Here is a 19437-nt window from a genome sequence, read left to right as displayed (position 1 = left end):
TATCTAATTCATAATCATCAATCAACATGTAGTTCATAGGTTGGAAACTTATTTAACACCCTTGAGGTCAGGGGTTCGAACCCAAACTTCTGACCCACCCATATTATACGCGTACTGGATTCGGAGTTTAAGTAATTCGGAAATATCATTCGAATTCGGGCGATTCGGTTCGGTTCGCGAATTATTCGGGAATAATTCGCCGAATTACTAACTAGGTCCTGTTTCGCGACAAATTCGGCTGACCCATATTATACGCGTACTGGATTCGGAGTTTAAGTAATTCGGAAGTATCATTCGAATTCAGACGATTTGTTTTGGTTCGGGAATAATTCGCCGAATTGTTAACTAGGTCCTATAGTGTTTGGTTAAGTCCGAACCTATTATCAAGTAAACACACTTCTTAGATTGTATTGTCTCGATCTCGTATCCATAGACGATCACTCGAAGTGTGATACTGATTAGTTGTATTGTCTCGACTTTGTCCATAGACGATCACTTTCGGAACAAGTGACTTATATGTGGAAAAGTTTTAGATTGAGGTATATTTGGGTATGCTCGTCTTTTCAAAAACAAGCTTTTATGAGAGCTTTTTTTTGTACAACTTTGATTACATGGGTTCCATACTATGCTTATGGAGTTCTTGTTCTTTAGCAAATTCTACAGAAAGCTTAGACGAGACGGATGATATCCGTAACCGTCCACGTATTGTATATGAACTAATCTAAACAGTCAAGTAAACTCATGTTTGCCTCACGAGTTAACAGAAACTAACACCGTTAACTTATTATCAATTAACTAGCACAGGCTCAAATTGGTTGTCCCTTATAAGTTGTCTTATTCAATGCTTGTTCTGAAGTACCACTATCAAATAGTACCAACACCACATTGTGATCTTTTAACATGAGAAGAACAGTTGGAGATTAATCTTTATAACTTGATTTTTCATACATTTCAATTCTGATATGCTAAGAGCAACTGCAGTGGTGCGAGTATAACCAAAGATCAAAGACCAAAAGAAATGATCAAATTTGAGTTTACTCTGTACTGTTACGTTAGGGGTAGAAGATTAAATTTGGTCGAGCGTAAAATTAATCACCGCATGAAATCGGGCGTAAATTTGGTGTACGCTTGAATGGGGCGTAAAACTGGTTTACGCCCGAAATTTGAATGGGGCGGATGGTTTGGTGTACGCCCCATTGAGTAAGTGAACGGACGGATGGTTGGGTGTACGCCTGATGAGATTTCATTTTGAATGGGGCGGATGGTTGGGTGTACGCCCCATTGAGTAAGTGAACGGGCGGATGGTTAAAGTCACGCCTGATGATAAGCGTAACTTTGGTATACGCCCAGCAACAAGCGTACTTTAAATTTACGCCCGACTATATTAAGATTTGGGATTTGGTCGCGACCAAATATGGTCTGGAATTTGATCTTTGGCTGGGATTTAATCTTTACTCTGTCCCACTGCATTACGATCTCATCCCAAATTTTTGGTTATACTCGCCCACTGTGGATGCTCTAAAGAGAACAAAAAGAAGATGCTATAGAGAACAGGAAGACAATCCTAGACTTACTAATCCCATTCTAATATTACTTCAACCACGCACTAACTATTTATATGGCAAAAACCACCATGTGGTGTAGTACTGGAAATTCCAATGAACCAACAGTCACCACCTATCAGAGATTTTAGTTCAATGTAGCATCTTCTCACTCTTTAACAAATACTATAGTTGCCATGATCTCTTCATCATAATCCAGTCTCGCCCTATCCTTGATTTCGCAGAAAGCGACGTTCGAAATGGGTAAACCGAAGGAAAGATTACACCTAGCTTCCATATCATTTTTCAAATATCCGTGTGCAGACTATTAGTGCTGCAGGGTGCAGAAAAACATTGATTTGCAAGAGACTTCAGTCTCCACTGTCTGCAAATTCAATGGAAGATTACTTAACTAATGGAAGATTACTTACCTAATCGTTCCATCGGTAAGAGACTTCAGTCTCCACTGTCTGCAAAAACTTTGTATTGTCATGTCAGAGTTTCTATAAAATCTCAAGGCCCATTAATGTTAAATCTCGAGACTTGTATTCTGCAAATGAGTACACATTACATCATAAAGTTTCCTGAACTCGTTATCACACTGGTTTTGAGAACATATGCCCGGGTTTTATATTATTAGGACTGATCACCCTAAGCGAACATAAGACAGCAAATTTAATGTGCTCAATTAATGAATCGCAATTCATACAAACTATTCACAGCTGGAACTGGAGTTAACAACACTACATTACAATAAGTGGAAAATAATAGCAATCCTAGCATTTGCGAACGTATATAAATGGCTAAAGTAAGTCTGGTCCTAGCACATACATGCTAAATGTGCAAGTAAATGTAAGCCATTGCACATACCAAAGGATAATTAAATTTATCATTCAAAGTTTCAGTGTTATGAGATATCTATTAAAGTACAAAGTTGAAAAGCTTAATGTAACAATGAACTAAATTGTTTCAAAAATAAATAAGATGAGATACTAAATATATTTCATCCCCTATACAAAAATAGGAAGGCAGCTCTAAAGTGTTTACATTTCATCCCCTATACAAAATATGACATGAAACGAACTCAAGTAACCATTTTCTTATGTTCCGTAACTTGTATTAAAACTCAAAAGAGGCCTGAGTTTACTATATCATACTATTAATTATTTCTTTTACTCCCTGCAGTTAGGATGACGACATACATTCAAGCTAAACTGAACTAAACTACCTCCGTTTCACAGGAAAAGTGTTACTTTCACTTTTTCGATTTGGCCTATTTTTAGGCTAAAATGAAAAAGTGAAAGTAAAACTTTTCCAACAAAGGGAGTAGCATATTTTTAGAAGGCTGTTATTGGGGCGTCACACTCCTTTAGAGAGGCATCACCTAATAAGACAAAAACGGGTCACCTATAAGTAATATCAAAAACCCTTATCTTATATAATTTTGTGATGACCAAACAACTCTTGTTTGGCTAATTTTAATTTAGTTTAATTAATTACGCCTAGGTTGGACATATAGCAAACCCAGGCGTAAAATTGGAGTTATGCTTGGAAATCAACTAAACCTAGGCGTAAAATTGGAATTACGCCTGGAAATCAACTAAACCTAGGCGTAAAATTACGCCTGGAAATCAACTAAACCTAGGCGTAAAATCGGAATTACGCCTGGATATCAACTAAACCTAGACGTGAACGACATGCAAATAAAAGTTTACGCTTGAATTGAACTAAACCTAGGCGTAAGTTCTTCAAAAACTAAATTATGATTGAAAAATCTAGTATCGTACCCAGGCGTAACACTAGCAGAAAGTAAATAAAATCCTAATTTTACTTTGATTTCATTCGATTTAAGCACAAAAACGAGTACGAAAAGATGGGTTTGTTCGATTATTACCTTTATACACCATGGGTTGTTGTTGAGGAGTTTGAAAAATTCATTCTTCAATTGATTGAATCGGTGGAATGAGTTGAGGATGAAGTTGAGGTTGATTGAGATGTTGATTACCATCACTAGGATCAGTATGCTTCTTCCTCATCTGTTTTTATTAGTTTTAATTGAAGGGTCATTTTGGACAAATTGTTATCGAATCAAAAATATCCCTTAACCAGATTTTTGATCACCAGATATCCAAGTGACGCCATTCTAAAGGAGTGTGACGCCCCAATAACATCCTTCTATTTTTATCATATAAAAGGTCCTAAAAAATATGAAATAATTCATAAAATTTAATAAAAACCCTACCAAACACAAACAAATAAATTTTTTGTTGATAAGGATCCCACAAAACACAATAAAACATACTACTTTAATAGAATTTGCCATTTTTATCAAAGTAGTTTACCATGCCACGTGATATGGCAAAACAACTTTTATACACCTCCACCATAGGAACCGGTCTTACTTACGTTAAAACGAGGGGAGATTGGTGGGCCAGGTGGCGTGGTGTCATTTGTACTTATGGTAAAAAATGATGGCAGTGGTAGTTTTTGGCAATTTTCTATTACTTCATTTTCTTTCCCTTTTTTTATATTTTTTTCATTTATCGGTCAAAAAGTTTGGTACCGACAAGTTTCAAACTCAGGTCACTAATCTGTATTTATGGGATGTGGCAGTTGTGCTACTTGATTATCTAGAACCATCTACTGGGTACCCAGTGATTTACTTCCGGAGCAAATAACTAGGAGTTCGGACTAGGAAACAGAACATTGCACATTCAAGCTAGATTAGATTTCTTTACAGCTAAGCCATTCTGCATCCATGTAGCATATCCTCCTCCTCACCCTCAAACGAAAAAAAAAGAAGAAGAAGCAGACCAATGTTATTCTATCATTACTTCGGTAAGCTCAGAGAGGCCGCAACTCCTGATAGTTGCTGCCATTTCACTTTTTTTTTTTGTTTTTTTGAAACAAACTCGAATACATACTTTCTTTTCACTTTTTCATGAAAACAGTGTGATCTTATAGACTATAACTGGGAGTAGTCGCTCCCAATAGAATATAAGCACAAGCTTGGGGAAGGCTAAAAACTCCCGGCTGTAATCCAATACTGATGACGACAATGTAAGAACTAAAACAACAGAATTCTCCATTTTTAATGAAAAAGCTGATATTATTCATTAGGACACAGAAATTGATCAACAACCTATCCATTATAGTGCCAACTGCTCTTTTTCTATCCTAGCCTAGCTAAACAGACACCATTATTGTGTTTCTGTTTGACCTGTTTCAAACATACCTGCAGAAGACGTCAATTCAATTTAAATATTTCCTGGATCAATCTGTTTATCCTTTGGAATGTAAAAAGACATCAACAACAAAATGCTTTAAAGTAATTTCAGAAACACATTCCTGTACAACTTTACGCCAGTGAAAGCAAGAACCAGGATTACAAAATTCCTTAAGGTTTCTCTTTTCTCGTATCATCTTTGTGTATCGTGGGATGATTTACATTATACTGCGAGAGGTCTAGACACTACCCTTGAGAAACCATACATGACAGAGCTTCTGCCAGCTTCACATAGCTGCATAGACTTTTTAGAATGTTGGTCGACAAGGAAACCATGATACATCAAGTCTAAATCAGATGGGGTTGTGTTTCTCTACATGTACATTATCACAGTGTAGGGATTCCATATACAGATGTCTGGAAGGGTTTTGCTTTGCAAAAAGAGAACCTCCGTTGTCATTCTAATGAAATTCAAATCCACATATTTTTTAATACAAACAGAAGTAAAAGGTGATTTCACCTTGATATGGGTGTGTAAGTGAGTGGTGGGTGTGTACAGATCCTCACCCTCAAACGAAAAAAAAAAGGTAAGAAGCATACCAATGTTATTCTATCATTACCTCGATAAGCTCATAGAGGCCGCAACTCCTGATAGTTGCTGCCATTTCTGCCATAGGCAACCTAGCCTAAAAAAGAGGAAACAAGAAAGCTCAGTAACACTTCATGGAAGGAAAAAATCACCTTGATAAAAGATGGGGAAAAGACAAGAAAGAAACCGATATATCTGCTTACCTGTGCTAGAACGGCAGCAGTAACTGTAGACTTGGCTCTAAAGTCTCTAGGACAACCTGGTAAGTGAGTTGATTACATTGTGCACATTATCTAGAACAGCAACAGTAACTGGAGACTTGGCTCTAAAGTTTCTAGGACAACCTGGTAAGTGAGTTGATTACATTGTGCACATTATTAAGTGGAGGTGTTGTGACAAATCTTGAAAGGGCTCCAAATCCTTATAGCCATTGGTTGATTGGTCAATGGAACTCTATTAACCAAAATGTCCTTTTCACTTTGCCTATTTTTTGGGTATAGATGGAGCATACAATATAACTCATATAAAATAATAACGTCGGGACCGGTAAAATGTATCAATTATCGCGATATTAAATAATCAAATAAATTAATAATTATTAAATTATACTCCATATTAATTCTTTTTTAACTAGTTTATCAAAATATTGTTTAATTCTAAAAAAAAAGTAATCAACAAAATGAACCAATACACCTTATTCCATTGCAAATTGTTTTCGTCATTACAAGATTTGTTCAATAGATGACACCATATCAAAGAATCGAAGTGAAGCGTTAGATAATAAAGGAACTAGAGAATCCCAAAATTCAATCAATGGGTTGAATTATCACAGTAGAATGGATGTTAAATTTCTTTTAAACATCCCTCAAAAGGATATTATCTCAGATTTATTAACCGACGATGAAATAATTGAGAGTGTCATGGGAAAATATGAAAGTGATGATGTGGAAGTCAAAGATGAAAGTGTAGTTACAGAATCACCTTCCCGTAAAGAAGATACCAAAGCTACAAAGATATTGAATATGTTTTTATTGCATTGACAACACCAAAAAATCTTCTATTGTTAAGAAAAATCCAAGATGAAATTCAACGTGACATCAATTTTAAGAAAAATCAAGTCACGATTAAATCATTCTTTACCAAATTAGTATAAATGTAATACTAAATTTATATAAATTGAAGAGTTATTAATTTATATATTCGAATTGACCTATAAAAAGCTAAAAAAAATTATTATTTTAATTTATGTTGCAAGAAGATGAAAAACTCAGGCAGCCTCATTTTAAGACCATAATGACGAGTAGGGCACCATCTAACAGCGAAGATTGGGATGCAGATAAGCAAAAAAGGACAGAGAAAATAATACATACTATGTAGTCTCCCCTGCAATATAAGTTGAAGTTTCAAGATTAAAGAGTATATTCCTCAGTTAACAAGACTACAGATGAGACTTACTTATAAACTCAGCTCAAAACATTTAAACCAGTGCAGGACATGAGAGAAACTTCTGCCAGTTAGAAAATGCTAAGAAAACCAAAATATACAGATCCAGTGCTTTCCGCATACTTTCCCCAGGCTCTGTTACTATTCAGTTACTATTCTAACACAGGTACAAATATTACAATATCTAAAACTTGAAATCTTTCTTTTTTGATTTCCCATCCTTCTCGTGCATCTTTCTCTTCCTCTTCTTCTCATTCTGCACAAGTCCCATCAAATTTATGAGTGAAACAGGTGAATATATAAAACTACCATGAAAATGGCAAACTGCAGAGACGTCAAACATACCTCCGCAACCATATCGCTGAAATCCTCACGCTGGCTACGCTGTTTCTCTTCTTCCCTTGCTTCCTCGTACCTGCAACAGAGAGAGATCAAACATTAGCAATATATTCCTCACAAAGCAAAATATTAACCCAGTCTTTTGACAACAATCTCTGTTACAGTTTCTCTCTTACTTGGCAGCCAGAACACCATCCAGGTTCTCCAACCCTTCCAATTCCTCTGGTTTGAAAGAGACATCAACTTTATCTGCCTTTTGACCTCGCGGAAGAACACTAGTAAGACGAATGACTAGGACTTATCTTACAAAACTATGAGTGATCAAACCAGGAGACCGCATACTGCAGAGTGGAAACAACTTAACTCGAAATTACTTTTTCATCTCCTAGGAAATTTTGACATTAATTCAAGTAATTATGACAAGCTAAGCCACTTCTACATGTAGCCCAGCTTCATAGACATTGCAAAACATAGTAGTGCAGAGAACTTTCAGATACTTGGTGCAATCAATATTACAATGAGCTAACCTACTATCCAGTGCGCCATACCAAAAACCCAACATGCTTATAGCAGTCAGATTAGAATAATTAGTTACATAACATTGGTTTTGTTTAAAGTCTCTGCTATGTATATAGTTAGCTTTCCCCTAGTTAACATTCAAAATTTACTAGAGCAATGAATTCCCTATTAAAATAAGGATGGAAGAAAGGAAGATAACAAATCAATACCCTTTTGGAAGCTGCAGCCTTTTCCTGTGCTCCAGTACCAACCACATACCTGAATCCAGAAACAAATGTTAAAGACTTTTTCTAAATCATTATCAAATATACTATAGTCAATTCAACAAAACTACGTGACTATCATTGCCATGTACATACGTGTGTGTTGTCCCAAGCAAGGTTCCAGGAGCGATCTTTTCTTCTTTTTCTTCAAGCACCTATATGAGAAGGACCACAAGAAGGTAAGCAAGAATACAAACAATGACTCTGCTGCTTCCGTAGTTCAATGACATCCGGTGTCTCCACACCACCGGAACTGCTGAAAAAAGAAAAAGCTCATTAGTACACATTATCTAGCACACGCTACCACTAACCATATTATGCAGAAGGAAGAAGTTACCTTGACAGTATACTCTCATAGTTAAGTTGTTCCTGTTGCTGCACTCCAAAGACATCTCCGTATAATGGACGCCCATACTATACAAATATTGAGAAGAATTCCCAATGTTAACAAGCATTCCTCAAATTAGCGAAACAGAATCTAATAAAAAACTGAAGAAAAAAAGTGAACTCACTTCGTCAACAGGCGGTTTACCCCAACCTCCAGGATGATAACCGAAGCTAGCACCGGGAGGAATAGGAGCATTCAGACCAGGAATTTAGAGATGTGGATAAGACGGAGGGGGGCCATATCTCTGTTGAACAAAAATAAGAGAGACTGTCTCAATTAATGAATCAAGAAGCTTGTGATACCAATTAATGAAATCAGTAATATATTAGCTAAAATTGACCTGCATATTAATAAGCCATGGGGGAGGCGCACCCTCTGGCATACCAAGGGCTTCTTTTAAATCCTGTGACAGCATACCTGGCTTCATCTCTCGTAATTTCACCTGTACACACCAAAATAACTGTAAATACAACTACTAGATTGGTTTCTATGAACTCAGTAGATTAACCACAGAACCTATACCTCAAACTCTTTCCCTTCGTGATAGAGCTCGCCATGACTAGTAAGCTTAGGCTTGGTCTGATATTTAAAGAAGGCATCATGGAGAACCTGTATATGTAGAACCATTATGATTAGCCAGAGAACATAATGTGTAATATACAAGACTGGACTTTCTGTATAGAAGTAAAACAACGAAGGAGAGAGACGCGTGATAATTCATAATATCATAAAAAGTTGCTCAAACCTGATAATCAATATCCATCTTTCCCATCTTTGGTTGCATTCGCTCACGTTGCTTCTGTTTCAACTTTTTACTGTCCTCTTTCTCAATGTACGCCTACATATGACACCATTGAAACCATTAACTAATAGAATAATTAATAGAATATAAACCGAGAGAACATGACAAATAATTGGAAGGATCATTATCTGGCTACACAAAGAGGAAAGCAACAGAGTTATGTAACCATCTTCCAAAAGAAGGTGAGAGGATTCTAACAGCTCAAAACATTCTTCAAATATACTGAAGTGTTTAGAAAACAACTGATAGCACAATGGCTAGTGGCGCAAAAAGAATAAATGTCTCAAAATTGGATAACATTTAATCATTGCAGACCTAAGCATCCAGTTATACCTGTCTAATTTTCTCGATTCCGGTTGCCGCAATGAAGTCAGGGAGTTGAAAAGGCTGTTTCTCAATACCACGTTTTCCCTAAAAAACACATAAAAGATGGATTAGTGATATTAGATTCTCCGTATCAAAGCAGCCAATGGGCATAATTATTCCAGTGGACTATACTGCCGCAATAAAAAAATACATCCAGTCCATGTATTGCGCAAAGTAAGCCCACACAAGCTGCATTGCAACATCAAACATAACCCGACGACCCGCTCTCACTCAAACTTGTCTAGGCACCTTAGTTTGATGTATAATTCAACGTCAAACGTAACCTGACAACTCATAGCTCTCACTCAAACTTGTCTAGGCACCTTAATTTGATATAGAACAAAAAACCTACATAACCCCTAGCAAATATGTTAAAAAATAAACATATCAAAGATTCTTTTCAAAAAATACCACCTACTTCTGTCTCCATGATTGTTACAGCCAGTCCCCTGCAAGAACCTTATTGATTCTATTATTTTCGCTCACCCTCTTACATGAACCCCTTTTACAGTGTAAGTTCATTTATCATGCATGTACATACTAAGTAAACTATTATCTATGTCCAGTCGACCACTCACCTGTAAGAATTTCCTCTTTTGACACCAGTGCAGGAACAGTATTTCAGTACGATTTGAGAAACACTAGCAACTTTGGGTCTGCTGCTGTTGCATCCCACACCTAAAAATATATGAAACATCCAAATTTTTTTGTCAAACAAAAAAATACAACTGAATACACCAAAAAAGAAGAAGATATCATAATATCATATATATATATATATATACATACATACAGTATGGCATACCTCAACCACATCAGGCCTTGCGCATAATTGTTTCAGTTCAGCAATCTTCATCCTCCGTTGTAACTGAAACAGGTTTGACATAAGCAAATCATTAGAAGAACTAAAAAAAATAAACATAAAATAAATCAGATTATACCATAAATAATACTAGAGAGCATCACTGGTAGAAAAAATTATCTGAGTGACAATTTGTTTCGGGAATCTGCTTAAATTTTTACAACTCAGGCTGATCAAAGAAATAATGATGTGGTTCCCCATTGAAAAATTTGGCTTCGTATTAATGAGATAGTTAGAAGAACATATTTGCCAAAGGAAAGTTTACTCCAATAAGACAATTCAAGGTCATCAAATTTCCTAAATATAGACCATTGTAACATGCAGTTTTTGAACAGCCGTAAAATTTAATTAAGATCTATACACCATAAAGTTTACTTTCCTATTATATTTGATTTCAAACGGCAAAATCAGTTAAAAATGCTTAATCAATGAAATTGATAAACTATGATTCCGTAGGTGCAATTATAAAGGCAACATAGAAAGGGATCACATCAGGATCAAGATCATAAAGTAATAGGAAAGGTGTAGGACATACCAACTGTTTTGGGGACAACCTGGCCATACAATCCAATTACCAATCTACCTGCAGAAAGTGCAAAGGCAGTTCTCAGAGGCACATAAAGTTAATGACCGGATACATAATACCACAAACTTAAACATGCTGTTTCATTTTTAACAATACTGTTTACTGAGTTATCAAAACACTGCAAACATCAGAGACTGGTACAAAAGTAAATACACAAAACTCAAAATGTTAAGCATGTGAATAAAGGTAACCCATCAATTTGGGATCCAATTCCAGATTTTCCTTGGAAGGTATTGGAATGCAATTTATACCGATTCATAAAGAAGAAAAAAGATTGCTACTTTGAACTCAAATTTAAAAACAAAAAACAATTGTCTGTTTTTCTACGAAAAATATATAACATAGCAGGGCAGGAAAACAATTATCTAGTGAAACCGAACCTCAGCTATGGAGTTAGAACTGTTACAATAGTATATTAGTATGTCACGGAGATATGACCCATTGTTAACTTTAAGACCCCACAATTATCGACTCAGAGTTGTCCTCGGCAATCTACATAGTTTATTGATTAAAAATCACACACGAATGAAGTTTTAAGCAAATCCACCATGGCGAAATTGGAACAGATATAAAGAGCAATAGATGGACCGCACATATACTTCTGACTTCTGAGCAACTTACAGCATGTTGTAAAGCAAAACACATGTCTGCTTTTCCAGAACCACAAGTAATGCAGAAAAGGTAAAATAAACTGCATTTTCAGTTTAAGCTACTTCACATACAAAGAGTAGTATATAGCTTTTTTACCTATACGTTGTTCACCAATATCAACATCCAAGAACATCCTGTGAGTAATTTCGTGTACCTCTTCTGCCTTATCTTCTTCCTAATTTGAGATTACTTGTGTCAAAAAAATGAAAATTTTCATTAGGCAGACGCAAAAAAATGAAAATTTTCATCTACAAGACTACTAGTGAGACTGTATCTGTATTGTGTAACATTGTTAGCTAGCTAACGTGCTAATGCACAAATTAAATGCTCTGAACGAACAGTTGGCAAAAACAAAGGCAAAACAGATCATCTAGAAACACATGTCAGATGATTAAACACTAATGCCATGCACAGTCAAATCATTTGCAACGTAGTACTTCTTGAAGAGTCAGATTTTTTCATGTTTCTTCATCCCACTTGCTCATAAGTATCTCTCCTGAGTCTGCAATCACAACCTTCTTCCTGGGTTTACCGTTGTAAGTTCCAGCTCCACCATCTATTGCATATACAGTGTCCATCCCTTGAATCACTTTACCAAATGCAACATGCTCCTCATCCAGCTTTATTCATACAAACAAAACATATGGTAAATAACAAGTAGTTAGCCCTAGCCAAAGCATGAGAAGAGAACAGGAGAAACTGAAAATAGATATTCAATATGTATACATGCATGTATATGCTCATGTGACCACCATAAAATCATTAAGCATGCAGTTGGATTTAATTGGATATCAAGTGAAGTGACTTACCAGCTGGCCTTGACTGTCGTTATGAAGAATTGTGAGCCATTTGAATCAGGTCCAGAGTTCACCATGGAAACAATACCTACAACCACCAGCAGCCTACAATTCAGAAATCTGCATCACTTCAGGGAACATTCAGACGAATGCATTCTCATAGGAACCAAAAAAGAATGATAACGAAATGCAATCAATAAAACTCATGTAATTTAGCTCACAATGATTTAGTGTATTTTTCTTAAAATAGAAACACAAGTTACCTTGCGTTATATAACATATAATACGAAGGAAGGATAAAAAACTCGGGATGTTTTTTTTAGGTTGTTCTAATTGAATATGCCAAGGACCTACCTGCATCTGAATGTTTGACCTTGAAATTCTCATCATGGAAGGTGCCACCGTATATAGATTCAGTTCCCTTCCCATCCCCATGAGCTATATCACCACCTTGTACTACAAACCCAGAAATTATTCGATGAAATGGTACTCCCTTGTATTGGAGTTCTTTTCCATTGACACCCTGACCCATTTCTCCTACACTTGAAATAAAACTTGATCATAACCAGAGTCTTGCAGAAGTTTGGTATTGGGTCTACAGTTATATGTTCATCATATCCAGGAACCATGCCAGGAGAGATGATACACAGATCTAAGTAGAAGTTACGATGAAACCAGATCGGACGTTATTACCATGATGCTGGGATGAGATGTATATGATAAAAATATACTGGAAAATGTGCTTCTCATAAGTGATCAGTTAATTGCTAAAGAGATCAGGAAGCTTGACGCACCTGTACACTGAGCCCTGAAATTTTCTGCAAAAAACAGATATAGCTAGGCATCAGGCATCAATTTATATCCATGTAAACAAAGTATGACTTGCTAAATAGATCAAGTATTGTTTGAACTTCCAATACGGAGTATATATAGTGGTATATCAAGCAAATGAATCAAGGAACACATGAAAGAAATCTAAAGTAGAGAACATCACTGGTACAAAAAAAATATCTAAGTAACAATTTGTTTCGGGAATCTGCTTAAATTTTTATAACTCAGACCGATCAAAGAAATAATGATGTGGTTCCCCATTGAAAAATTTGGCTTCGTAATAACCAAAGGAAACTTCACTCCAATTTGACAATTCAAGGTCATCAGATTTCCTAAATATAGACCATTGTAACATGCAGTTTTTGAACAGCCGTAAAAGTTAATTAAGATTTATACACCATAAATTTTACTTTTCTATTATATTTGATTTCAAACGGCAAAATCTGCTAAAAATGCTTAACCAATGAAATTGATAAACTATGATTCCATAGGTGCAACATAGAAAGGGATCACATCAGGATCAAAATCATAAAGTAATAGATGAAATGTGTATGACATACCAACTGTTTTGGGGACAACCTGGCCATACAATCCAATTACCAATCTACCTGCAGAAAGTGCAAACGCAGTTCTCAGAGGCACATAAAGTTAATGAAGAGATACATGATACCACAAACTTAAACATGCCATTTCATTTTAACAGATATTGTTTACTGAGTTACCAAAACACTGCAAACATCAGAGAATGGTACAAAATAAATACACAAAATTCAAAATGTTAATCATGTGAATAAAGGTAACCCGTCAATTTGGGATCCAATTCCAGATTTTCCTTGGGAGGTATTGGAACGCAATTTATACTGATTCGTATAGAAGAAAAAGATTGCTACTTTGAACTCACTTTCATAAACAATTGTCTATTTTTCTACGAAAGATCTATAACATAGCAGGGCAGGAAAACAATTTACAATTATCTAGTGAACCGAACCTCAACTATGGAGTTAGAACTGTTACAATAGTATATTAGTATGTCACAGAGATATGACCCATTGTTAACTTTAAGACCCCACAATTATCGACTCAGGGTTTTTCTCGGCAATCTACATAGTTCATTGATTAAAAATCACACACAAATGAAGTTTTAAGCAAATCCACCATGGCGAAATTGGAACAGATATAAAGAGAAATAGATGGACCGCACATATACTTTTGACTTCTGAGAAACTTACAACATGTTGTAAAGCAAAACACATGTCTGCTTTTCCAGAACCACAAGTAATGCAGAAAAGGTAAAATAAACTGCATTTTCAGTTTAAGCTAATTCACATACAAAGAGTAGTATATAGCTTTTTTACCTATACGTTGTTCACCAATATCAACATCCAAGAACACCCTGTGAGTAATTTCGTGTACCTCTTATGCCTTATCTTCTTCCGAATTTGAGATTACTTGTGTCATCATTAGCTACATAATGAAAGTAATAATGCACATTTGCTTCACTAACTCTTAAAACAGTACAGAGTGAAACAAATTAAACAAATATAAATGGCAGTGCCTGTTTTTCGTAATAACAACATGATAAACAATAGCATCCCTACTTGGAACCCCGTAGATGGTCTCTCTCACTCTCTCTTTGTTACTACTAATTGTTTCTAAAAGTTAAATTAGGGTACATCCAGGTCAAAAAATAGATCAAGGACAGATCAGAATGAATAATTACTTACTTTGCAATCTAATGATCAAACGAAATTAGAGAAATCCCAAAAATGTTATCAAATTAAAAGCAAAAACTGAAAGAGACGATGAAAACGTACACTTACCCATTGAAAATTTGAAAATGCCAGAAAAATAACAATGAATATAAGAAGAAATCTAGGTTGCAGATAAGGTGAAATATCTCAACGCATCATTTTTTTTGTGTCTAGTTTTCTTCTTTACGCATCATTGAATTTCTCTCTGAGAAGTGAGATCTCTCGCAGTTTCTCTCTCCTTCTCAACTCTGAAAGCACACTGAAGAAGAGGAGTGAGACTCATGTTTCTCCTCGTTTCGTGAGAGTGTTGAAAAGACAACATTAGATTTTCATCGACCCATGGCCCATTAAGAACATGGACCTATGGATTGGGCTTTACCGCTTACATATGAATTTCCCCCCAAAAAGGAAATTCTTCGATCCGTCAATTAGTTATGGATATCACCAAGGGTTTGGAAGAGGAGTTGAATTCTTCTGTAACAGGGGTTCGGTTCGATTCTCAGTGAATTATATTATCAAAAAAAAAAGATGATGAAAACGAAGACGGAAAGACGAATAGAGAGGATGATCGAGAGATTACAGGGATCATATTCTTGGGAAAATTGAGGATATACCCCAAAATCCGGTGTAATTTTGGGAATATGTCCCGAGATTCCAGTTTTGGGTAATATGCCCCAGCCGGTTATATTTCCATCCAAAAATGTTAGTAGTCAATATCTCGATCTTGACCGGTCAACATCTCGATCTTGACCGGTCAACATCTCTGCTTATGAAGAAACTGCATACAAATTTAAAATGGAGCAGCTGTATTCATTATCTAAAGAAACTGCATACAATGAAGAGCTTTTGATCTAACAAATTTAAAACCAGAATAAGTACTAGCTTGACCTTTTCCCCACGTCTTTTGTTCACTATTAGAACAAAAAAGAAGATGACCTTCCATAATCCCTGAACTGCTATACCACCATTATTGAACGGCAAGTTCTTGTAATTGATGATGATTTCTTCTTAAACCGATGAAAGGGTACTTCTTAATAATGTGAAATTCTAGTTTTATAAGTTTGATTTTTCCAGTTTCAACGTTTGGGGTTTTCAGATGTAATTAGGGTTCATATGTGAAATTGAGGATGATTTTATGGAAATTAAGATGCCTAGTGATTGTGGTGTTAGTTATTACTAAAAGAGGTGGACTTGATAATATAATTGAATCTTATATGCTTAATTTCGAATTGATCTACAATGATCTTCAGGCTTCCCCGAACTAGCTGATATTGTTAATGGTGTTCTGTAACATTGATTCTTGGTCTGGGAAAGACGATAAAGAAGATGGTCTAAACTTATGCATGTGGTTTACACATGCGTTGGGAGGGTGCAAATGTATTTATTTACACGTGTTATCTCGCATGTGTGCATACATTGACTACTAACATTTTTGGACGAAAATATAGACGGTTGGGGAATATCACCCAAAACTGGAATATCGGGACATATCCCCAAGATTACACCGGATTTTGGAGCATATTTCCTATTTTTCCTATTCTTTACTACCTCGAGAACTAACTCACAAGGTTTAAATTATCAACTCAATTTTAGTTAGTCTGGGAGAAATTATTGACTTCTAAGGATTATATGATAGTAGTATATGATTAGATTATGTTGATTTTCAGGATCAAAATGGACGACGGCCTAATCATCGATGTTTTGTAAATGCTTTGAGTGGCCATGGAGATTCAGTTGTAGCTTTGTGTTTCTCGGCTGATGGTCGAAATTTGGTTACAAGTGAAATTACTCTTTATTGTCGTTAGTTTATGTTTCATCAACTTGGTTTGGGAATCAGATTTTGGTTTTACAATGCTAGCAACTGATGCACTGTAAAGTGTAAACAACAATTAGCATTGCAATTTGAATGTTCTCTGTATATTTATATTGTTTATGTGTGAACTTACTTTTTGAAAAGAGAGAAACTGCCTTTTGACATAAAAAAACACCACGATAAAATCCGCGTGTATTTGAAGATAAAATTGTCTGGAAAACGTACCATCTTTACATTTCGAAACTTGATGACTGTAGAGGCGTTCCATGTAAGTTTAATAGCTCAGATACTTGTAAGTTGGTTCTTCAACGCAGACCTAACCTTCCACTTACTTCGTCTAGGGTCATAATTGGGTAAAGGCTAGCTAATTTATCCCAATAGTTTGTTGAGTGACTCTGAACTGTGATTTACCTCGCCACTGTTACTTGAATTACATGGATGATCATATTGGGAAAGTCCACTTGATGACATTCGTGATTCCTTTGACGGTTGAGAAAACTTTAATGATTTGATGACAAGTTAATTTGGATTTCATGTTAAACTAAGACTGTCATTCATGTTTTTATATAAATTACATTTTGTTTACAGGTTGTGCTGATGGGGTTGCCAGGGTATTCAAATTGGATAATGTTCAGAGTTCAAGCTTCAAGTATGTATGTGTATGGAAATTTATTAAGAGTTATCACTACCTTGATCAATCATCACCAAGTTGATCATTTAGATTATTACTTCTCGTTTTGCAGAGTTGTAAAAATTCACTTACCGGCTGGTGGACAACCAACAACAGTTTCCTTCTCTAATGAAGATTCATCTGTGGTTGTGGCAGCTCAATATAGTTCTGGTTCTAATTTGTATATGTACGCTGAAGGAAATTCAAATACCTCAAAGCACAAAAAGCATGAGAAACCTAAATCTCTTGTTCCGGAAATGAAATGGCTACGCATGAAAGTCCATCAGACGAGGGCTATTGTAACTCTTGCTGGAACTACTGCCAATTATGACACTGCTGGTGGAAGTCCATTCATTGTTTCGTGTTCCGAAGGTAATGACATCATTATTTGGAATGGAAAGAGTGGGAAGATTTTTGGAAGCACTGACACGAACGAGCTAAAAAATAGTATGGCCAGAATAATCCATAACGGGAGGTTAATAGCTGCTGCTGCAGCGTCTTCTGCAGATGTGAAGATATGGGAGATCATACTTACCAAGGCTGGATCAGTAAAAGAGATTACAGGAGCTATGCAGCTGAAGGGTAATGAGAGTGTTGTGACTTGGTTATGCTTTTCATCTAATTCGGAACAAATCATAACAACATCAAAGGATGGTACCATAAGAATATGGAATATTAATGTTCGGCATGATTTTTATCAGGATCCCCAGATTCTAAAGGTGTTCCCAATTACACTTCATGACTTAAAAGGGAACACGTTGCACTATTAGCATATCTATATCTCGCCTGATGGAAATATATTAGCTGCCACCCATGGTCCAATACTACAATGGATATGTGCTGAAACTGGGAAAGTTTTGGAAACACATTATGAGGCACATGATGGTATGCTAGTTTCTTACCACTCTTTTCAATTTTTTCTTGTGAAAACTTTTCTCAGTATGCATAATATTCATCTCATTCCCATCTCTTGACACTAATCCCCTGGTAAACCTCATCTTTCGTGCAGAGAAAATCAAGGTCGTTGCCTGTGCTCCGAAAGAACTTCGTGTTGGTTAGTAAACTTTCTTTTCTTTTTAGTCTTCTCCGTTGTTGTGAGGATTGTTATTTTATCTATTGTTTCTCTTTTATAGTTTGATCTTACATCATGGTATCGTGTTGTTTTGCAGGACGTGACCATAAGATGGTTTTAGCCACAGCTGGTGATGACGAGCGAGTGAAGCTTTGGGTGGTTCCAGGTGACCCGCCGCTTTGATGTTGATTTGGTTGTGCAATAGACAAATGGGGGTGAAATTTTCCAATCTTCACCTTCGATCCATAACAAGGTGCAGCAGTGAAATGGGACTAATGAGCAAAAAATGCCAAGTGTTTTTTTTAGACTCGGGACTATCAGAGTGTCGGCAATCCCTCTTTAACTCTATTGAATTAAAGTGGTACTGGCATATCTGGTTGTGTAGATGTCTTCCTAATAGTATATCTAATCATCTTTGTATTATGTCCTTAGTCATTGTAGACATCTAAATACAATGTGCTATCCATGATCTTACTATGGTTGAATTAATATATAAAATGTTTCATTCTTGTTTAGATCAGATAGACATTGATTTGATTTCGAGTTTCATGCATCATTCTTGTTATTCCATTTCCCCAACAAAAAAACAAATTGTCACTTGTATATACACTTATCAGATTTTATGTGAAGATGGTGGTTACACCTACCAAGGTCATCACAGCTGTTGATGGTGGTTTTTAGCTTAGGGTAAAAATCGTAAAACCTAGACTTGACGTGACGTCACTCTGTAAAGAAATAGAGCCTGATTACTAATGTCTCCACTAGAGCATTTATTGAGTCTTTCAATACGTCTACGAGAAGTTACCAGGGTACCTTTTTTACATACATGCTATGTTCCACGATAGAACCTCAGTATTGACTGGCATCATCTCCGCACATGCCAACCGCGCACGCTACCCAAGCATGCCAACCGCGCATGCTGTATATT

General features: G+C 36.0%; 1 protein-coding gene and 2 pseudogenes across 1 annotated transcript; 1 reads left to right on the top strand and 2 right to left on the bottom strand.

Annotated features, from left to right (window-relative positions):
- Positions 1 to 6709: 6709 nt before the first annotated feature.
- Positions 6710 to 15242, bottom strand: LOC113275190 (annotated as a pseudogene).
- LOC113272376 (peptidyl-prolyl cis-trans isomerase CYP21-1-like) lies at positions 10910 to 12904 on the bottom strand. Its single transcript, XM_026522220.1, has 6 exons — positions 12727 to 12904; positions 12393 to 12460; positions 12091 to 12195; positions 11672 to 11750; positions 11546 to 11571; positions 10910 to 10921 (listed from the first exon to the last, which is right to left on the bottom strand). Exons 1-6 carry the CDS (start codon positions 12902 to 12904, stop codon positions 10910 to 10912), a joined length of 468 nt encoding a protein of 155 aa, XP_026378005.1.
- On the top strand, positions 14749 to 18923 carry LOC113272375 (annotated as a pseudogene).
- The last annotated feature ends 514 nt before the right edge of the window (positions 18924 to 19437 follow it).

Source organism: Papaver somniferum, chromosome 4 (genome assembly GCF_003573695.1).
Source record: "Papaver somniferum cultivar HN1 chromosome 4, ASM357369v1, whole genome shotgun sequence".
Lineage (NCBI taxonomy): Eukaryota > Viridiplantae > Streptophyta > Magnoliopsida > Ranunculales > Papaveraceae > Papaver > Papaver somniferum.
This window is presented reverse-complemented; position numbering and strand designations above follow the sequence as displayed.